We start from the raw sequence: 22,663 nt of genomic DNA on the forward strand, positions 1-22,663 counted from the left end.
GGGCTTTCAAAGCCTGCGTTATTTCTTTATTTTTAAATAGCCAAATTAAAGTGCCTCCCGCTTCCTCCCCTCCCCGTTTGTGCGGCAGCACGTGGCCCCCACCAGCTGCCAGGGGGATGCTGGTGCCATCCAGGGTGTTCTGGGCACCAGGAGGGGTCAGGGCATGGCCCTAAACCCAGCTGGGACTGCTCTGGGATGGGGCAGAGCATCCCTCCTTCCTGCAGGGGTGCTGGCAGGGTGGTGATGAGGGGGTTCTGGCTGAGCTGGGGGGACACACTGCACCCCAGACCAGTGGGGTCTTGTCTTGGGGCAGCCCCTAACTCAGCTCAGCACAGCCCCATGAGCAGGACAGCCCCTCCATCACCAGCACAGCCCCCTGCTCACCTCAGGGCAGTCACCCAGGGCAGCCCATCTCACCCAGCAGAGCCCCCTGACCCATTCCAGCCCTCCTGACCCATCTCTGCCCCTCTCACCCATTCCAACCCCCCTGACCCATTCCAGCCTCCCCTGACTCACCTCAGTGCAGTCACCCAGGGCAGCCCCCTCTCACCCAGCAGAGCCCCCTGACCCATTCCAGCCCCTCTCACCCATTCTACCCACCCTGACCCATTCCAGCCCCCCTGACCCATCTCAGCCCCTCTCACCCATTCCAACCCCCCTGACCCATTCCAGCCCCCCCTCACTCACCTCAGTGCAGTCACCCAGGGCAGCCCCCTTTCATCCAGCAGAGCCCCCCTGACCCATTCCAGCCCCCCTGACCCATTCCAGTCCCTCTGACCCATTCCAGCCCCTCTGACCCATTCCAGTCCCTCTGACCCATTCCAACCCCCCTGACCCATTCCAGCCTCCCCTGACTCACCTCAGTGCAGTCACCCTGGGCAGCCCCCTCTCACCCAGCAGAGCCCCCTGACCCATTCCAGCCCCTCTCACCCATTCCAGCCCCTCTGACCCATTCCAGCCCCCCCTTGCCGCCCCTTGAACTCAACCATCCGATCGCATCAGTGCCTTCCTTCAAAGCCCCCTGCCCTGCCCGCCGCCCCCTGCCCAGCCCCGTAAGCCCCCGCTGAAAGGGCCGCAGAACAAAGCACAGGAAGGGATTCCGGCGGTTTCCGCACGGCCTCAATGCGGAGCCGCTCAATGCAAGAGGAGCCGCGGACGCGCCGGCGCTTTTCATTTCCATCCATCCCCGCATCCCGCTCCGGCCGCGGGGCCGCGAACCCAGCGCTGCCCCCCTCCCCTCGGCTCCTTTCTCCTTTAATTTTTTTTTAATTTTTTTTTTTAATATAGTAGTCTCAGATTTATTTTTCCACAGTGTAATTCTGAAAGACAGCGGAGATGAATTATTCATTCCCCCTCTCCGCCTTTGCATACAATCCCTGCCGTGGCGAATGCGTTTGTGTGCAGGGCTGGGCCAAGGGGAATGGAAATCGATGGTTAAGGTTTAAGATGGGGGCATTGGGTGATTTTTTGGGGGGCTGGAGCGCGTGGGATGAAGCCAGGAAGTTTCTAGTGGGGAATTGTTCCTTTCTATTGGGAAATTGCTCCAGGTTGGGCACCATGGTCCTGGCCTCACCCCCTCACCCACTCATGATTCTGGGTGAAAAGAGGAGGAGAAGTTAAAAAAAAAGTACCCTTTTTTTCCCTAAATTTCTCCTAAATGAAATGCTCCTTTAACTCGACCTGGGGTGTGAAGCCAGGCTGAGGAGGAGGAGGGATTCTCCAAAGAGCAGGATGGTTTTGGAGACCTGTGGCTGGTGCTGCCTTCATCCCCGCCCTGCCACCCTCTTCATCCCTGCCTTGCACCCTCATCATTCCAGAAGAATATTCCCCCTTGTGTACCCCCAGGACCCGCACTCTGTGCCCTTCCCTGGGGACACAAGGGCAGCTGGTGCCACCACTGACCCCTGGCATGGCCATGCCCGGCCCTTGGAGTTGGCTGCCAAAACCTGACAGGGGAAAAAGGAGGTGAAGCGAGGGGAGGGGGGATAAGGGGGTGAATCTGTGCGAGGGGAGGCAGCACCCCGGGCAGGGCTTTAATCTGATTAGCCTTGGAGTGAATGGATGGAGTGAAAAGGCTTAAACCCCAGTGAAAGGAGAGGGGAGGATGGGGCCACTGAGAAGTAAAGACCCCGGCCAGTGTCACCAAATCAGGTCAAATTTGGCCGGTGGGACACAAGGGGAAGGGATAAAGGGGGAAGAGTCAGGCGAGGAAATCGGTGTGGATCTGGTGGCACTGTGACCTCACAGGGACCTCTGGGCTCTGTGCCTCTTCTCTTCTCTCTCTTCTCTTCTCTTCTCTTCTCTTCTCTTCTCTTCTCTTCTTCTTCTCTTCTCTTCTCTTCTCTTCTCTTCTCTTCTCTTCTCTTCTCTTCTCTTCTCTTCTCTTCTCTTCTCTTCTCTTCTCTTCTCTTTTCTCTTCTCCCCCTTCCCCTTCCCCTTCCCCGGCTGCTGTCTGTGCCCTGTGTCACCTGCAATGGTGACAAGGACCCGCTGGGTGCCGGGGGATGCTCCCCTCGGCGGGGGTGGCCCCTTCCCCTCCATCCCCTCCCCACCCCATCGATCCCTGCCCCGATCGATGGGCGCTTCCCTGCGGGCGAGGGGCGGTGCTGCCCGGCCGGGCAGGAGAAATGGCTTTTCACAGAGCCTGCAGCGGGATCCGGCAGCATCGATCTCTGGTGCCTCGTCAGAGATCAATTAGGCCGGTCATTAGCCGTGCCCAGAGAGCAGCGGGAGCCTGGGGTGGGAGGGGAGAAGGGAAATGCCAGGCTGGCAGAGGGTGCCCAGCTCACACATCCCACCCTGCACACCCACAGCCCTTTCCCTGCCTCAGTTCCTTTCCCTGCCTCAGTTTCCCTGATCAGAACGGAGGTAAAAGCTGTTCCAGCATGACTGACACTCCGGGGATTGTCCCCTCGTGGCTGGGCTGTTCCTGCCTCATCCTCCTGATGGGAATGTTTGTTTATCAATCCCAAGGAGCAGGAAGGGGCCTGGCAGGAGCATGGCTGTCCCGGGGGCTGACAAGTGACAGGGTGTTCTCCAACACCAGGGCGTGTGTCTGTCCCACCCAGGCGTGTGTCTGTCCGGGCTTAGGGAAAGCAGCGCGTGGGAGTGCGGAGGAGCAGGACGGTGACCAGGTCATTGTCCTGCTGGGAGGACACGTGGAGTGGCTGAGACCACCCAGGCACTGCTGAGGGGACTGGACAGGACGCCCTGGACGGGAGAGCACGGACAGGGATCCTCAGGGCTTGGAGAGAGCCACAGGCAGTCCATGGTGGGACAGCAGGAGTGGTGCCTGCAGGGGTGTGAAGGGGAGCAGGACCAACATCACCTCTTGGGTGTGAGTTTTTAAGGCTCTGAAGGATCTGATGGTCCTTGGCATCTGTGCAGGGAGATGTTGTGAGCAACCTCTGTGTCCCTCTGACCTGGCATCTTCCTGACCTGGCTGAGCATCCCCATCCCCAACATCCCCCAGCTTCATCCTGTGCCCGTTTCCCCCTCTGGCTCAGGGTTTGTGCCCATCCAGCAGAGGATGGCAGGGACAGCCATCATGGCACAGCGTTTGGCATCCACCCTCGGTGCCACTGCCCTGTCATCCTCCCCTCAGCCAAACCCCAGCTCTGAGCAGAGCAAACCCTTGGGTTTGGGGAGGGTGACCTGGAACAGGTACTGCCTGCAGCAGCCGCCTCTGCCCGCGAGCTGCAGCTTCTAAGAAACAGAAAATAAGGAGAGTTTCAAAAAGAAAAAAAAAAAAAAAAAAAAGAAAAAAAAAAGAAAAAAAAAAAAAGAGGGGAAAAAAAAAAGAGAAAAGTTCCCCGATTACATCTGGTGAAGTGACAAATCTGCCAGGCAGGTGATTATTCTGGGTATGGACGTGCCGAACACAGATGCCGATAGGATTAAAGGGGAAGGGGGGGAGCTCACCCTGTTAAACCAACACCTGATAAAAGAATAAACCAACCCAAGGAATAAATTCCCAGCACTGCCAAGGTCGTGCTGCGCCAGGCCCGCTGCCTCTGCCGTGGGGAAGGGACAATGTCCGAGCTCTGGGGTGACCCCTGGGCTGCTGGAGCCCCCCGTGCCCGGGCAGTGCCGCAGCCCCCGCTCCCGGGAGCGCCCGTACCCGGCATGCCCTCGGCTGCCTGGTTGCTTTCCAGGCACGTCCCGGGCATCCCCTTGGGATGGCGCAGAAAATTAACAGCAGTTCAGATCTGAGGAACTTTATGACACGTGTATGATAGGACTGAACCAGGGCGTAATTGAATGACGGATGAGCTTCCAAGAGCCACATTTCCAGGGAGTAATGAAAAATAGAAGTGCTATTGACTAAAGGAGCTTTCGGCGGCCGGGCGGCACGGCGCGGGATGAGCCGCTGCCGGCGGGGGGAATGCATCAATACGGCGAGTAATAGCTCAGTTATTATAACTCTGGAAATGTCATTCAGGCCTAACCAGAGAACACTGGCTATTAACTAGCCTTAAACAGAACGCGCCGGGCGGGAGCCCGAGCCGCCAGCGCCCGATAATTATTTTACTTCTTTTCATGGCTCTGTTGCCTTTCCCACTGCAGGGAGCCTGGCCTGAGCGCCTGCAGCCCCGGGGGTCGCTGTTCCTGCCTGTGGCACTGAGCCAGGCCGAGCTCCTTGGGAGCTGCTCCAGGGCAAGGCCCCATCGCACCCCAGTTTGTCGCTGTCCCTCGCAGGGATTGCTGGCGTTGCTCTTGTCACCTGCAGCTACAAGCTCAGGGCTGCAGGCTTTGTGCACAAGGCTCCCTGTGTCCCTTCCTGCATCACTTGCCATGCACATCCCTTCCTGCATCCCTCCTTGCATCTCTTTCTACATCCCTCCCTTCATCCCTTCCTTCATCCCTTCCTGCATCCCTCCCTGCATCCCTTCCCATGCACATCCCTCCCCACATCCCTCCAGTCCCTCTGCCAAGACATCCAGCCGGCAGCGATGGGATCTGGGCTGGCAGAGGCCGGCTCAGGGCCCGGTGCCCTGCAGAGCCCTGAGGTGTAATGAAAGCCCAGGGGAGAGTATCGAGTGATCCTAAATGGATTTTCTCCATTAGCTCAGCCCCATCAGCCGGTTATCCCCTCCTGGAGCACTCCAGGGCTGTCGCCAGTGGCACTTAGAGTGCTGCCAGCACCTGCTGCCGCAGCACAGAGCAGCACCCACCTGCTGGCACTGCCAGAGGGGGCCCATCCTGCCTGCCCAGCACCATCCTCCTGCTTTTGGGGCGCCCTTTTTAGTGGGCAGCGTGCCTGTGAGAAGGATGGTGAGATGCAGGGAGGTTTCACAGCCCAGTCTTATCCCTGGGTACCCCAACATCCCACCCTGACGTGGGAGGGGTTGTGGCGAGGGGGCACAGTGGGGTGAGGGAGGGTTTGCCACGCAGCCGCTCCCTGCTTGGCAAGTCGGAGTTCATCATTAGCCAGGAAATAATTAATTGTTGGGCAGACAAAAGGCCTTGCTCAGCCTCCCCGGAGACCCTGTCAAAGGGAGCTGTTGGGGCGGGTGTGATAAATTCTGGCTCTGCAGCCCCGCACTGCCGGGACAGAGGGACAGTGGTGTCATTTGGTGGGGGTCTGGAACCCACCGGTGCCCCCTGGGAGTGCCAGGGTGGCACTGAACAGAGGTGGGGGGCACACAGGTGCCCGCTGTGTCCTTCCTTCTGAGCCGTGTCCCTGTGCCCGCTCCTGCTGGGCAGCGGCGGCCGATTTCCACTGCGTCGGCGTTTTCCCGGTGATTGCGGGGCCAGCGCTCGCCCGGCTCCTGCCGATCAAATTACCGACACTGCTCGCCCCAAATTCCCTGCTAGGCCAAGTGCTCCAAGGTTAAAGAGTCACCAGTGCTCCTGCCAACGCCCCCACCCTGCTGCCACCCATCTCGCCACTGCCCGGAATTCGGCCGCTGGCTGAAAATAGTGGCCAATAAGTGAAATAATGCAGCAGTCTGTGTTTATCCATGTTAATTTGTGTGTATTTAGCCAGTTAGGATGGGGAATGTGCTCCTTCTCTGTTACTCCTGCTCTTGGATCCGTGGCATGCAGGAAGATCCAGCCCTGGGGAAGGTAAACTGAGGCACGGAAGCAGTGGATACCATGCTGGTGTCACAGCAGGACTGTGCCATGTCCTGGTTGTGGCTCTGGGATGAGAGAAATGGAACGGCTCTGGGGATTGCCAGGACAGTGGCTGGTTTGGCTCAGAGACCAGAGTGTGACATTGATCTATCTCCTCAGTGGCCTTTCCTGCTGCCACCCAGGCCCTCACAGCACCCAAAATCTCCCTCCAGGCTGGTGACAGTGGGACTGGCAGGGTGGATGTCCCTCACCTCCAGGACAGCAGGGAGGTGACAAGAGGCTGGCACCGACACCGTGGTGACCCCACATCCCAAGGCTCTGCCTGCAGCATGCCAGGCCCAGCCACAACAACACTGGGGCTCGGCCGTGCTAATGAGGTCACCCCTCGGGGGGCTGTTTACCCCATCCCCCGCCCCTTGGAGACCCCCAAAGCGCGCCTTGATCCGGCTGTCCCAGCGGGCTGCGGCGCGGGCGGCGGGGGGCCCGGCTGTCGCCGCCTGATAACCCCCGGCAGCTCCGTCCCGTGCCCGTTATCAGCGCCCGCCCGCCTGGCCAGACGCGGTAATTAGGGCGCTCAGCGTGAGCCGCCGGAGCACGGATGAGCACGCGTGATCCCGTGCACGGCTGGCACGTGCCCGGCTGCCACAGACGTGAGCGGGGCTGGCGAGCACAGGGCTGAGCGTGCACAGGGACACAAGTGCCAGGCTGGTGTCTTTGGGGCCATGTGTGCCAGTCGGATGGCCATGGGGACATGGGTGCTGGATGGTGACATGATCCCCAGGCTGATAGGGACATGGGTGCTGGATGGTGACATGCAGTGATTTGGGAGTGAATCACCTCCCTCTGGTGGAATCTGGTGTCCCTGTCACCTTCACTGTCAACCATCGCTGTGACTCCTCGTGCCACCTGGCTCTGTGGCTGTCTGGGTTTGCTGGTCCTCGCCCTGATCCCTCTTGAACCCTCACTCCCTCCCCCTGGGCCTGACAGATGTGGGTGTCTGGTGAGCCCCTGTGCTGGCATTGCCGTGCCCATCCTATCATGACCATCCTTGTGTGCCCATTTCTCTGTGCCACCCTGCCGTGCCCACCTCACCGTGCCCCTGGCTCCTGGAGCAGCCACAGCCCTGCTGGCACTAACACAATTACCGTGACACTTCCCAGCCCTCGTCTGTCCGACAGTTCAGTTTCTGTTGATTCGATTTGCGCGGAACCGGCCGCGGGCCCGGCTGGCTGCCGCCATCCCCGGAGCCAGCTGGGCTGCTGGCACTCCCTGCCCTGGCCAGAGATCCCCCCGGTGCCATCCCACAGCAGTCACCAAGGGCTGGCAGCAAGGGGTGTCACATCCGCGGTGTCACATCCATGATCCGGTGTCACATTCATGATCCGTGTGGTTCCCTGTGTGGAGCTGCTCCGTGACAATGGCAGAGCTGTGCTGGGGTGTGAGGGTGGTGCCAGCTCCCAAAAATGTGTGGGGAGGGATGTGGGGCAGCAGGCCCTGCTCTGGATGGGGTGCCAAGGGGAGGAGATGGGCATGGTGGAGTCTGGGGTGCCATGAGCATGAAGGGGGCACAGAGGAGCACCAGGGTGGTCTGAGGGGCCTGGGGTCACTCAGGCACAGCCCAGCCTGGGCTCAGGGTTCCTCCTCAGTCCCCATCCATCCCAGGGACCTGTGACTGGCACCACTTGGTGGCTGCAGGTTGGGCTGGAGCAGCTGTGGGAGAAGGAGCTGGAGCAGGACCTCTGTGCCGCCCCACTTTATTATTGAATTTAACCTACAGTCTTCCTTACATGCCACAGTGCCCGTAACTAGTGCAGAGGCTGCTTTTATGTGCAAATGAGGCTTTTTTTTTTTTAATCTTTGACAGAGAATGTGCTGTGTTTACATAACAGAGGGCCCTGGTACTCTGGAGAGGGCCACTGACAGTGCTGGCAGGAGATGTTAAGAAAGATCTAACATTTCTGATCTCTGTTTAGCCAGAGGCGCTGCGAGGCGGCGGGAGCAGCAGGGGAGGGTGGCTCTGGGGTGCCCTGGAGAGCAGCTTGGCTGTGCCTGCCCGGGGCTCCAGGGCCAGGAACCTGGGGCAGAAGGGATGGAGCAGCTGCAGGAATGGGGTGGCACCAGAGGGTCACAATCTGGGTGTCCCTATGCTGTGATGGAGACCCCAGAACCCTCTCTAGGGTCTCCAACCCAATGGCTTGGGACAGGGTTGGAGACCCTAGAGAGTCTCCAACAACCTAGGGATGACCAAAAAGTGGTGGTGAGCACAAAGCTGGTGGTGAGCCAGCAGCCAGGAGCTGAAGGGATGAACTGTCCCAGCTTCCCTCTGTCATCCACAGCCACCAGCACAGGGAAAAACTCCTCCTGCCAGGTTAAGTGGAAAAATGACCAATATCCTGTGGCCTGCCAGGTTCAAGCGCATTAATTCCAGGGAGTCGGTTAATGGCAGTATTGATTAGTCTCAGCGCTGGGCTAACGAGCATCCATGCTAATGAGGGGTGAGTGGTAGGAATTGCAGCAGCTGGAGCAGTTCCAGGGAGCTTTGGTAGAGCTCCCCCAAAAGAGGCTCCACCTGCCCAAGAGGGGGTTCATCCCCCTGGATAGGCTGTGGCATGTGGAAAATGGAATATTTATGTGCCAAAAACACGATTTCTTTCTGACACCTGCATTTTTTTTCTGGACAAGAGGGTGATGTCATGAGTCTGAGGGAAAAACCTGTCTGCTCCATGCTCGGCATCATGGCAGGGTCCATCCACTCAGCGTGTCCGTGTCGTGCTGGGTCATGTGGAGCTCCCAGCTCCTGGTGCATCCGTGGGGTCGTGGCTCTGGTTGGGTTTATCCAAGCACTGTGAGCAGTGGGGTCCCACTCAGGGAGGTGTTTTGTTGTTGTGTGGGAAGGAATCTCCCAATCCCAATCCCATGCATGGCACTGTGGGGCTGAGGGTGAAGCCGCCCTGGCTCTTCCTTGGAAAGTTGCTCAGGTTTTGAACTCTTTGCTTTTTTCTCTCTTTTCACTGCAAACACTTGAAAGGCCCCGTTCCTCCCCCTGGCCCCGTCTCACTGCAGTCACCCCTATGGGGATGGGGAGGTGACATCCCAAGTTTAACTTTGCATTTCCTTTGTGCAAAAAGTGGGATGGGGAGGCAGAATAAACTTGGAATTTGGAGAGCCAAGAGCAGGTTTTGCTTTGGGGTGCCCAGGAGTATCCTTGGAGTGACCCCAGTGACCTCACTGCAGTGGGGTGCAGGAGATGCAATGGGGTGCCAGCCCCACAATGGGATTCCTGTCCAATATTGAGGTACCAGCCCCACAATAGGATTCCTGTCCAATATCGAGGTACCAGCCCCACAAAGGGGTGCCGGCCCCACAATGGGATACCTGTCCAATATTGAGGTACCAGCCCCACAATGGGGTGCCAGCCCCACAATGGGGTGCCAGCCCCACAATGGGGTACCAGCCCCACAATGGGGTACCAGCCCCACAATGGGATTCCTGTCCGATATCGAGGTACCAGCCCCACAAAGGGGTGCCAGCCCCACAATGGGGTACCAGCCCCACAATGGGATACCTGTCCAATATTGAGGTACCAGCCCCACAATGGGGTACCAGCCCCACAATGGGATACCTGTCCAATATTGAGGTACCAGCCCCACAAAGGGGTGCCAACCCCACAAAGGGGTGCCAGCCCCACAGCGTGGTCCCAGCCCAGCAGCAGCTGTTGGTGAGGCTCAGTTCCCTTTTTCCATCAGCATCCCTGCAGCAGGAGGAGGCTGAGCTGCTTCCGCGCCGTTTTGGTGGGAATCCTCTCCCAGCTGCCACGTGCCCGGGCCCCGCCAGGCTGGCGCTTGCATTTAAACAAATTTTATTTTCTTGTGTGTGCTAAAAGCTCCCCACAGCCTGCGGGATCGGGCTCGGCTCCGCTTCCGGATCCGCAATCAGGCTGGAATAACAGCTCCGGGGGTCCCCATTTATCTCCGCGCCTCTCTCCTCGTGCGTCCCCGCTCATCCCGCTCTGTCACCCCGTCCTGTAATATCTCAGCATCTCCCTAAAGCAAAAGATGACAATAAAGTGTAAATGGGGAGTGTTGGCTCGGGAGCATAATGATGGCAATTTAGATGCCAGCCGTCATTTCCCCGCCGTTGCCCCAGGTAACAGGAGCCGCTGAGTCCTGTGGGAACGCGGCCGAGGCGGGACGAGGTTACCTCGGAGGCTGATGGCTGTCCTGGGATTTTCTGTCATTTACCTTAAAAGGAGGGAAAGGGAAATATCCGTCAGTGGAGGTGTGAGCTCCGCGGAGCCGGGCTGGGGGTGCTGCTCGCCTGCTCCAGCTGGGGCAGTGCTGCTCCCTGAGCAGCTCCAGGGATGCCAGGGCTGGGGAAGTGCCCCTTGGGTCTGCATGGAATTTGTTTTTGTTAGCCACAATGCCTGCCCCAGTCCTTATCCTCATCCCTGTGCCCATCTCCATCTCTGTCTCTATCCCCGTTCCATCCCCACCACATCCCTGCCTCCCTGCTGTTCTTATACTTGTCCCTATTTCCATCCGCAGTCCCATCACCATCCCTGTCCCTGTCTAAATCCCCATCCTTGTCTCTATTGCCATTCCCATGCTGTCCCCATTCCCATCCCCAATCCTATCCCCATCCCTGTACCTATACCAGTTTTTATCTCCATCCCCATCTCCATCACTGTCCCTGTCTATCCCCCCCCGCCATTCCTGTCTCCATCCCTGTCTCTGTCTCTGTCCCCATTCCCATCCGTGTCCCCATCCGTCTCCTTATCTCTGTCCCCATCCCTGTCCCTGTCCCCATCTCTATCTCTGTCCCCATTCCCATCCCTGTCCCTGTCCCCATTCCCCTCCCTTTCCCCATCCCTCTTCTTATACCTGTCCCCATCCCTGTCTCTATCCACATTCTTATCTCCATCCTTATCCTTGTCCCTGCCTTTGTGTCTACCCCCATTCACATCCCCGTCCCCGTGCCTGCCCCACCCATGTTCCCATCCCTGTCCCATCCCTGTCCCATCCCTGTCCCCATCCCTGTCTCTGTCCCCATCCCTGTCCCCATCCCTCTCCTTATCTCTGTCCCCATCCCTGTCTCTATCCACATTCTTACCTCCATCCTTATCCTCATCCCTGTCCTTGTGTCTATCCCCATCCCCACCCCTGTCTGTCCCCACCGTGTCCCCAACCGATGTCAAACCCAAACCCAGCTGCCATCATCGGGAGCTGTCCCGATCCCGGTGATGGAGCTCCTGAGTGTGGAGCCGGGCTCGGAGCTTTGGAGCACAGATAAATATCGGCATTAAAGCTGTCAGGGCCGGCGCCACGGCGCTCCCACGGTGTCACTGACGGGGTCACCGACGGGACCGGACCCTCCTGAGGCTCCCAGTGACAGCCCCGGGGCTTTCATCCCATCCCGCTGCTCCCCAAACAGGGAATTGTTTCCCAGAGCACCGGGAGGACCAAGAAGCCCAGCCTGGCACCAGCACTTCCCAGGTACCAGCATGTTCCTGGCATTCCCCAGCTGGAAAGCTCCAGGAAAGAGGAGAGGGAAGGGAGAGAGAAAAGGGAAGGAAAACTGAAAAGGGAAACTGAAAGAGAAAGAACATAAACATGATGGGCATGCCTAAAGCCCCTCCACTGTCTGGCTGGGCCCTGGGGAGCCCCTGTGCCCCCTGCCCTGTGCCCACCTCCCCGTGCCCACCTCCCCGTGCCCCCCAGCCCCTGCCCGTGCCCCCCACGCTCCCACTCACCCCCTCTTGATTTTTTTAATCAGCGGCGTCGCTTTCTGGCGCCGAAGCATTTCCCAGCCCCGCACTCAGGAAACCTCATTAACACAGATCAAAAGGAGCTTTTAATGATTTATAAAGGTGCAGCAGTTTGGAGAAATTAAATAATTTAGGTGCTGTGTGTACGGCGGGGTCCCTCCGGCCCGCATTACTGGTGCTCCGTGAGCCACGACGCCGTCCCCGCTCTGTCCCACCAGGGACAACCCCAGAGCCTCTGGGGACTGGGATTTGTCACTGCCACCCTCCCAGGGGTTGGGGTTGATGGGGACAGGGCATTCCATGAATGCCATCTCATCCTTGCCAGCGCCAGGGCTTGGCCATGGTAGGATGCTGGGATGCTCCGGCACAGCCTGGAGGGAGTTTGGGGACGGTCTCTTCTGCCATGGAAAATATTTGAAAACACGGTTAAAACCAACCTTGGCACTGGTGAGGTGGTGGGATGGGGCAGTGGGATGGGGTCTGGGGTGGCCAAACCCACTGGGCCTAAACTGGGTGCACACAGGTGTGCATCCAGCTCCAGCTCCATCCCCTCCCAGCTCCGTAAGTGACTTCTGCCTCTCGAGCAGGGAATAGGGATCAGCCTCCAGGACACTGGGACCAGCACATGGCCCAATTTCCCCCTGGTGGCTCCGTCCTGCTCCTGCCCAGCGCTGCCATTGTCATCCCGAGGGATGGCTCCGGGCTTGGCAGTGATTCCTGCCCAAGGAGAAGGAGAAGCAGATGGAAAACCGCCTTAAACATTCCCGGTGTGAACTCCATTGCCGGCCACAGAGCCAGCTGAGCAACAGGATTAATGCAGAAAGGAGCTGTGCAAGGGGCCAGTGGGCACCTGCACCCCAGGGACCCTTCCCTGCCACCCCCCCAGCTCCAGGAGCCACTTTGTCCCCATTTCCTGAGCAGGGGGACACCTGGGGGAGCTGGGGAAGGGGTGACATTGGTTTCTCCACATCTGAATTTCCTTTAGGTTGTGTTTAATAGCCCCAAAGAGGGCAGGAGGGCTGGGGGGGGGCTGGTTTGGGGGGGTGGGCAGGGGGGGAGGCTGCTGTGTTTTATTTTGCTCTGTAATAGGCTTATTACTCCTGATCACGCTGTGACTATTTGAATGAAGGAGATTTCGGGAGATGAAAGCGGAAGGGAGATTTTAAATCTCTCAGTGCCTGGCCCCGCAAGGACGGGTGCCCTTGGAGCGGGGGGGACCCCATACCTGGCCCCCTGCCCCAGTCCCCCCCTCGCCCCTCTGCCCCTGTGAGCCCCCAGTGGTTCCAAACCTCCTAATTTCCAGCCTCAATTTATTCATGGCCGGTTTAAACCCATTTGTTTATGTGCCAACACCGTTCCTCAGCTTAAATAGCTCTTTTCCATCCATAATATCCCCCCCCCCTCCTGTATTCCAGTGGGCGCAATCATATCTCTTTTCAAGCTGTTCAGGAAAGAAAAATCTGAATTATTTAACCCTTGGGACACTGGCTGGTCTCGCAGGGTGTAGAGAGACAAATCCGCTTTGTTCCTGCGCTGGGTCGCTGCCCGAATTTGGGAATTTTGGGAGGGTGCTGCTGCAGCTCTGAGGGGAAACTGAGGCACTGGCTGTTCTTTGGGGGAGCAGGACCAGGGTTTGGGTGTGGGATTTGCTCTCCTGGTTGGGTCTGGGGTCTCCATCTGCGGGTGCCTCTCCCCTTGGAAGGGTTTCTCCCGACCACGGTGAATATCCAAGAGGTAAAAACTTGAGAAGCCAATGTGTTTCCAGCATGGAATTGCCACCCTGCCCAGCATGGTGAGGGCACACAGGGTTGGGAACTGCTAAAGGAGCTTCACCAGCTCTGAGATTTTAATTCCAGACAATTTCCTTTCTATGGATTCTTGCTCCTGTCGTGAAGGGACAGAGGTGTCACGGTGCTGGGAATTTGTTGGTTAAACCCAAATTAAACCCAAACCTGATGGAGCCAGGCTCAGTGGGTGACATGTCCTGAGGGTGGGAGCATGGAGCTCTGGAGCTGGGGTGTCCATGGAGCTGGGGGTTGTCCTGGGTGCATCCCTGGTGCTGAAATCATCCCCATCCCATAGCATCAAACTGGGATGCAGTGGGGGAGCCCAGAACATGGGGTGCACCAAGCTGGGGGTCCCCTAAACCCCCTCACCCAAAGAAGAGTGACCCCTCCCCACAGCCCCCTAGACAAGGGTGACCTCCTCCCCGTGGCCCCCCTGCATCCATCTGTGTCTGGGCCATTAATCAGCTTTAATCAGCTTTAATTCAGCAATTTGTCACTCCCTCAAAGTGAGTTTTTCCCCCAAAATGTAATAATTATTGCTACTATTATTCCCCTGGTAAGTGGGGGCCCCCCTGCCTTTCTTTGGGCTTTAGTAACGATCATTAAAATAAATAATTTTTTTTAAATAAAAGGCAGCGAGAAGAAGCTTTTTTTGTTGGTTTTTTTTCCTCCTTTAAATATTTTTTATTGTTCTCCGCGCATTTGAAAATTGTTTCCCTGTAAATTCCAGCCCTTTGTATTAATTTTACATTTTCCAATGTTACCTTGCCAGGGGCAGGGTTGGCACAACTGGCTCGGGAAAGGAGAGGGAAGGAGAGGGAGAAACCCTGCTCCTTAATTAGCGTGTTCCCTGTGTGATCAGAGAGCTTATGAGGCAGGTAATGAGCTGGAGGGGGGCTGCAGGACCCCCCTCAGTCCTCCCCACACGTCCTCCCTTCTTGCCCCCCTTCCCTTTTGGGGGTCACTCTCTGCTCCCATAGGGATGGGGCTGCACTTTTGGGGTGTTTCTGGATGAATTGGAGCCATCTCAGCAGCTGTCACAGCCTCAGGGGGTGTTTGGGAGCCCCAAAATTTTGCTTTGAGAGGTTGAGGGAGTTGTGGTCACTGTCCCCAACCCACCAAGGCTATGCTGATCCCTCCATCCACTGGCCAAACCCTGGAGCTGTGGGGTGACCACTGGCAGTGCTGAGGTTTTGGGGGGCTACCTGATGAGGAGAACATTAAATTGATAGAAAAAACCTCAAATTGATAGGAAAAAACCTCAAATTGATAAGAAAACCCCTTAAATTTATATAAAAAAATCCTCACTCAGTGATGAGAGGAAGCCAAGCTGCCATGGGGGAACAGCAAATTTGGCCTTGAGCTCCACCAGCTGTGGTGCTGGGGGTCTGGAATTTGGGGAGGGGATCACAGGGGCCACCCTGAGGAGCTGGAGGGGGGTTGCTGGCATGTGCCGGGGAGTTCTCCAGTGTTGATAATCCCTTAATCTCTGGGGTTGTCAGTGCCAAGAGCACCAGTGACACCGGGATTGCGGCGCCGCCGGGAATCGCCGTTTTTGTGCGGTTTCCTGCCAAATGGTGCCGGTTTGTTGGCATGAAACAAAAAGGATTTGGGTTAATCTGGAGGTTAATGGGGCTGGTGGGGTTGGATCAGGCTTTGGATCACACAGAGGTGAGGCCCTGGCACAGGGTGCCCAGAGCAGTTGTGGCTGCCCCATCCCTGGAAGTGTCCAAGGCCAGGTTGGATGGGGTTTGGAGCAACCTGGGATGGTGGAAGGTGTTCCTGCCCATGGCAGGGGGGACTGGATGGGCTTTAGGGTCCTGGGATTCCATGGTTCTGTGTTCACCTGCCCCTCCTTACCCACTCATATCTGATAGTCCTGGATCAGCTGAAGGCGCCACTTGATGTCCTGGGAGTGTCCCTCCTTGGGTTTTTCCTGCAAAACAAGGAGGATTTTCAGTCCCAAAAGGAGCAGCGTGGCAGGGTCCCATCCCAGGACACCAAAAAGAGCACAAAAACAGAGCACCCATGGGCACTGGATGGGCTTTAGGGTCCTTCCCACCCAAACCATCCTGGGATTCCACGGTCCTGTGTTCACCTGCCCTTCCTTACCCACTCATATCCAACATCTGGAGGCACCACTTGATGTCCTGGGAGTGTCCCTCCTTGGGCTTTTCCTGCAAAACAAGGAGGATTTTCAGTCCCAAATAGAGCGGCGCGGCAGGGTCCCATCCCAGGACACCAAACAGAGCCCAAAACCAGAACACCCATGGGCACTGGATGACCTTTAAGGTCCCTGCCAACCCAAACCTCCATGCGATTCCACGCCGGGAGGGGTCTCCAGACGAGTTTGTGACCCTCTGCCCCAACATCTCTGCAGGTTCCACCGCGGGGACTACACGGTGGAGGTGAGCATCAACGACTACCTGGACATCTACTGCCCTCACTACGAGGAGCCGCTGCCGGAGCGGATGGAGAGGTACATCCTCTACATGGTCAACTACGAGGGCCACGCGTCCTGCGACCACCGGCAGCGCGGCTTCAAGCGCTGGGAGTGCAACCGCCCCGACTCGCCCAACGGGCCCCTCAAGTTCTCCGAGAAGTTCCAGCTCTTCACCCCCTTCTCGCTGGGCTTCGAGTTCCGACCCGGCCACGAGTATTACTACATCTGTGAGTGGGGATGGGCTTGGGGTGGTCCTGGTGGCTGGGTTGGTGTTGGTTGAGCCGAAACGCTGCAGAATCCTCTCAAAAATCCAGCTCAGGGCAAACAAACATCCCACGGAAACGTTTGACTGGGCATGAGAATGACCAGGACTGTCCAGAGGCACTGGTTTCATTCCAGTGGAAATGGCACTGGGAATGTCCCCAGCCCCAGTGCAGTGTTCCCATAAACTCCTGTGTATTCTTGTGCTCTCAAAAATATTCCTGTGGTCTCACATGTAATTCCTGTGCTATCCCATGTAATTTACATCCTCTCACATGTATTTCCATGCTCTTACATATAATTCCTGTGCTCTCCCATGCACACCTCAGCTCTCCCATGTAATTCCCATGTTCTCCCATGGAATTTCTGTGCTTTCCCATCTATTCCCATGTTCTCCCATGTATTTCTGTGCTCTCGTGTGATTCCTGTGCTCTCCCATGTGATTCCCGTGCTCTCACATGTGATTCCCATGCTCTCACATGTAATTCCCATGTTCTCACATTTAATTCCTGTGCTATCCCATGTAATTTCCATCGTCTCACATGTATTTCCATGCTGTTACATGTAATTTGTGTGGTCTCCCATCTATTCCTGTGCTCTCCTCTTTATTTCTGTGCTGTCATGTAATTCCCGTGCTCTCGTGTAATTCCTGTGCTCTCCCATGTAATTCCCATGTTCTCACATGTAATTCCTGTGCTATCCCACGTAATTGCCATCCTCTCATATATATTTCCATGCTGTTACATGTAATTCCTGTGCTCTCCCATCTATTCCCATGATCTCTGTATTTCTGTGCTCTCGTGTAATTCCCGTGCTCTTGTGTAATTCCTGTGCTCTCCCATATACACCTGAGCTCTCCCATGTAATTCCCGTGTTCTCACATGTAATTCCTGTGCTATCCCACGTAATTTCCATCCTCTCATATATATTTCCATGCTGTTACATGTAATTCCTGTGCTCTCCCATCTATTCCTGTGCTCTCCTATGCATTTCTATGCTCTATGTAATGCTGTGTGCTCTCCCATGTACACCTGAGCTCTCCCATGTATCCCTGTGCTCTCCCAAATCTGGGCTCCCTTTCTCACATGGAATTCCCATGTTCTCACATGGAATTCCTGTGCTCTCCCATGTATCCCTGTGCTCTCCCAAATCTGGGCTCCCTTTCTCACCCTAACCTGAACTGCCTGGCCCGCTCAGGAGGAAACTCCAGTGCTTGCCACAGGATGGGGGCTCCCAGCAGGGAATTTCCACTTCCAGAACATCCACAGGGACAGGATGGGGAGAGGAGCCCACAGGAAAAACAATCCAGCATTGCTGGGGGCAGGTGCTGGGATAAAACCCAACCCCAAACGCGGCAGCGCGACCCCAACCCCGCCGCCCTCTCCAGAGCCACGGCCACGCTCCTCCGCCTTATCATTCCTCCTCTTTTTCCTAAAGCAGCTGTTTTCAGCCCACTTAATTTGTTCCTTTTATCTATATTAAATTACCATTTCCCCCCTTCTCTCTTCTCCCCCCGTAAAATGTCACCGGTGCAATAACTGCGGCCACAACTCTCTCTGTCTCTCTTCCTCGCCCCCCCCCCCCCCGCTTTTATTTTATTTTTTTTTTTTTTATTTTTTAATGTCGTTAGGGAGAGATTACACAGGAGTAAATGGGAAGCTGATCATTGCTAACCCGGTTAGAATTCCCGTCATGCGGAACATTAGAAATTATGCCTCTTTGAGGAACCGTATTTAGCAGACATGAAAGAAAAGAAATTACCTCCTCCTCGAGCCCATGGATTGGAATCCATTAACCCGCCGGCACCGGGACACACTCGTGCCTCTGGAGCGGGTCAAGGGCAGCGCTGGCCCTGGGGATGGAGCTGGGATGCAGCGGGATGGGGTGGGATTCTGCAGGATGGGATGCTGTGGGATGGAATTCTGTGAGTTAGGATGCTGTGGGATGGGATTCTGTGGGTCTGGATGCTGTGGGATGGGATTCTGTGGGTTTGGGTGCTATGGGATGGAATTTTGCAGGATGGGATGCTGTGGGATGGAATTCTGTGTGATGGGATGCTGTGGGATGGGATGCGGTGGGGTGTTATGCTGTGGGATGTGATGCTGCAGGATGGGATGCTGTGGGATGGAATTCTGTGTGATGGGATGCTGTGGGATGGGATGTGGTGGAGTGGGATGCTGTGGGGTAGAATTCTGCAGGATAAGATGCATGGGATGGAATTCTGTGTGTTGGGATGCTGTGGGATGGGATTCTGTGGGTTTGGATGCTATGGGATGGAATTTTGCAGGATGGGATGCTATGGGATGGAATTCTGTGAGTTAGGATGCTGTGGGATGGGATGCGGTGGGGTGGGATGCTGTGGGATGGAATTCTGTGGGTTGGGATGCTGTGGGATGTGATTTTGTGGGTTAGGATGCTGTGGGATGTGATGCTGCAGGATGGGATGCTGTGGGATGGAATTCTGTGGGATGGGATGCTTCAGGATGGGATTCTGTGTGATGGGATGCTGTGGGATGGAATACTGTGAGTTAGGATGCTGTGGGATGGGATGCGGTGGGGTGGGATGCTGTGGGGTAGAATTCTGCAGGATGGGATGCATGGGATGGAATTCTGTCAGTTAGGATGCTGTCAGATGGAATTCTGTGGGCTAGGATTCTATGGGATGGAATTCTGTGAGTTGGATGCTACTGGATGGGATTCTGTGGGTTGGGATGCTGTGGGATGGGATTCTGTGGGTTTAGATGCTGCAGGATGGAATTCTGTGGGATGGGATGCTGTGGGATGGAATTCTCTGGGATGCCTGTGGTGCCTCTCACTTCAGCATATTCTCCATCCCCTCATGGGGTGCAGCACTAAAAAAGAAAAGAAAATAGGAGGGTAAAAATATCCCCACTCCCATGGAGCCCTGGAGGAGCTGGGATGGGGCTGGGATGGAGGAGTTGGGGTGCTCATGGTCCTGCTCAGCTCAGCACCTCCTCCTTCCCTCCATGGGGTGAAGCGCCAAAACAGAAAATAAAAGGGATGGGTAAAAAAACCCCTTGCTTTAATTAAAAAAAAAAAAGAGAGAAAATTAAATCTCTTAATATATATATAAAATAATCCCATTTTCTCATCCCGAGAGGAAGTATCACCCTGATAATTACTGCCATTCCTCCCTTTCCCTCTCTCCCAATGTTTATTATTTTTATTCAGTGCCTTGACCCTTGTTTTGCTGCTTTCCCCTCAATCCACCCCCATTGTCCCCTTTTCCTCCTGCAGCCGCCTCCCCCCCGAACACAGTGGACAGGCCCTGCCTGAAGCTGAAGGTTTATGTTCGGCCAACAAGTAAGTGAGAGGTTTGGGAGGTCCCTGGGGGAGTCCCCAGGTCCTGCCCTGTGGGTTGGGGACAAGTGGTGGCCTTTGGTTACCACCCTGATGGTGACAGGGATGGGGACAGGGCCCCTCAGCTCTGTTGGAGCCATCTCAGCACTGTCCAGACACAGGGAAAAAAAAATATATGAATAACAATAATCATCCCTGCTCAGTGGCTACTTTTCCAACTCGCATAAATCAGCCATTTAAAAAAACAAATTAATAATTTTCTTCTCCTGTTAACGTGTAATTAGCAAATGGCAGCAGCTCTCCCTGGGGACAGCGGAATGTCACCGGGTAACCGATGGCTCTCGCCTCCCTTCCTTTGGTGGCTTTAAAATAAAACCCAACATAACAGAACCATCTGTAAAAACTCATCATGTTCCATTCAGGATGAGAGGGGGGAGAAAAAAATCTCTCCCGATATTATTTTTTAGTATTTTAATAATATTGGGATTTTGTTCTGTCTCGCGGAGGGGAAGAGAAGGGAAGGGGGAGAGAGGCTGGGCCTGGGGGATGGTGGGAGGGGGCACCCCTTGACTGGGTCTGGCCCTGGAATGAGTCTGGAATTGACTCATTCAAAAATGAGTCTGGAAACTTCATCCTGGCACGAGGGACCCTCTGGAATTGGGGGCACAGGGGGATCAGCTGGGTGGAACATTGGAGCATCCCCAGGCAGGACCAGACTCTGCTTTTCCTGCCTCCAGATCCATATAAATCCATAATCCAGTGGCAAACTGGAGTGAGCTGAGTTGAGGAGCAGCCACATGGGGTCCTATGTGTCCCCCCATGTGCACAGGACCCCCAGGCTGTGGGCAAGTGGGTCCAACCCCAGGGACAATGTCACCTCCCTGTGGCGCAGGGGGACGTGGGGTACAACGCTCCCTAATCCCAGTAAAGGGCAGGAGCAGGAGCACCCTCGGCATTCCCACCCTCACTGCCACACTGGGATGTCCCCGTGTCACATCCCGGCGGTGGAAGCTGGAATTTGGGGAGGGGTCAGCAGCGGGAATGCTGCCAGATCCCAATCCCGGTGCGCTGAGCATCCCCGCGCCTCCGCTTCCATCCCAGACCGAGAATCCCCGTGCCTCCACTTCCAGCCCGGACCGAGCATCCCCGCACCTCCGCTGCCATCCCACCGTCTCACCCTCGCTCTGTCCCTTCCTTTTCCACAGACGATTCCCTCTACGAGTCCCCGGAGCCCATTTTCACCAGCAACAACTCCTGCTGCAGCCTCAGGGTGCCGCCGGCGGCGCTGGCGGTGGTGCCGGTCGTCTGGACGCTGCTGGTCTCGTAGCACCGGCACGGACGCGCCGGGAGCGGCTCCGCGGATCCCGCCCGTCCCGCATGGTGCCCCGGGAGGGTCGTGTCGCCGCCTGAAGTCCCCGCCGTGGCACGGCCGTCCCGCCGGGAGCGGTGCTGGGCTGTCCCCGGGCAATGGGTCCCGAATTTCCATCCCTGCCCCGCAGCTCCGGCTGTCCCGGTGGGGCGTTGCTTTTTACATTTCTAGACCAAATACAGAGTCCTCGTCCGTTTGGGGTTTTTTTCCTTTTTTTTTTTTTTTTTTTATTTTTGGTTTGTTTTGGTTTCGTTCGGTTTTTTAAAAGAAAAAGTATTTTTATTTTTATTCGTTGAGTTGTTCCCGTCGGGTCCCCCTGGTGCCAGACTGACCCGCACGGGCCGGGCTCGAGTCCCCGCTGAGCCTTCATTGTCCCCACCGCGGGCAGAGCCACCGGGAGCACCGGACACAGCCGTGGTGCCACCGGCTCCGTGGGCACGGACTCCTTCACAGCCCGGCCACAGGACGTCACGGAGCCGGACCTGCCACCCCCGGCCACACCCTGCCCCGGGCACGGGGGGCCTGGATGGACACAGCCCCCTCTGAGCATCTCTCCACTCGTGCCAGGATGTCACCGCGTCCCCGTGGGACACCGGGGTGGCTCCGTGAGCAGCAAACTGGATGCAGGCCAGGAGAGCACTGGGGACACTGGGGAGCATCACCGGGGATGTCTGGGCAGCACGGCAGCACCGAGGATGGCACTGGGAAAGCAGCGAGGAGAGCACCGGGGACACCCGGCATGGGGAGCAGCAGGAACGGCCAGCACCGGGAGCTCCGGGGACACCGGCACGGAGAGCACCGGGGACGGCTGGCACTGAGGATAGCTGGCACTGGGAGCACTGGGAAGGGCTGGCACTGAGAATGGCTGGCACTGGGAGCACCGGGAAGGGCTGGCACTGAAAATGGCTGGCACTGGGAGCACTGGGAAGCGCTGGCACTGGGAGCATCAGGAAGGGCTGGCACTGAGGATGACTGGCACTGGGAGCATCAGGAAGGGCTGGCACTGGGAGCACCGGGAAGGGCTGGCACTGAGAATGGCTGGCACTGGGAGCACCGGGAAGGGCTGGCACTGGGAGCACTGGGAAGGGCTGGCACTGCAAATGGCTGGCACTGGGAAGGGCTGGCACTGAGAATGGCCGGCACTGGGAGCACCGGGAAGGGCTGGCACTGCAAATGGCTGGCACTGGGAGCACTGGGAATGGCTGGCACTGCAAATGGCCGGCACTGGGAAGGCCGGGAAGGGCTGGCACTGAGGATGGCTGGCATGGGAAGCACCAGGAAGGGCTGGCATTGCCAATGGCTGGCACTGGGAGCACCGGGAATGGGCGGCTGGCACGGGGAGCACCGGCGGGCGCTGGGAGCCGGCAGGCCGGGCTCGCCCAGCCGTGGGCATCGCTCCGAGGGCGTTTGGCTGGCGCCGGGGTGAGAGGAGTGTGTGCCGTGGATTTTGCTCCTCCACCCTGCTCCGTGTCCCCCCGATGCCTTGGGGGTACAGGAGCCCCCATGGGGGGGCCGGTGAACAGGTGTGGGACCTTCCTGGTGCTCCCCCATTGTCCCCCGACATTGCAGGGCTGGGCTTGGGGATTTTTCCCATTTTCCTTTGCATTAATAAGTGAAACCCCCTCCTTCAAACCCCCAAT

General features: G+C 56.9%; 1 protein-coding gene across 1 annotated transcript in view; it reads left to right on the top strand.

The window, feature by feature from the left end:
* EFNA2 (ephrin A2) overlaps positions 1–21,076 on the top strand; it is a 39,361-nt gene extending 18,285 nt beyond the window's left edge. Inside the window, exons 2-4 of the mRNA XM_058821193.1 lie at positions 16,010–16,299; positions 19,592–19,657; positions 20,860–21,076. Of these exons, the coding sequence (XP_058677176.1) occupies positions 16,010–16,299; positions 19,592–19,657; positions 20,860–20,981 (478 nt within the window). The 3' untranslated portion in view covers positions 20,982–21,076. The remainder of the gene's footprint in view (positions 1–16,009; positions 16,300–19,591; positions 19,658–20,859) is intronic.
* Positions 21,077–22,663: the final 1,587 nt, after the last annotated feature.

This window comes from Ammospiza caudacuta, chromosome 28 (assembly GCF_027887145.1).
Source record: "Ammospiza caudacuta isolate bAmmCau1 chromosome 28, bAmmCau1.pri, whole genome shotgun sequence".
NCBI lineage: Eukaryota > Metazoa > Chordata > Aves > Passeriformes > Passerellidae > Ammospiza > Ammospiza caudacuta.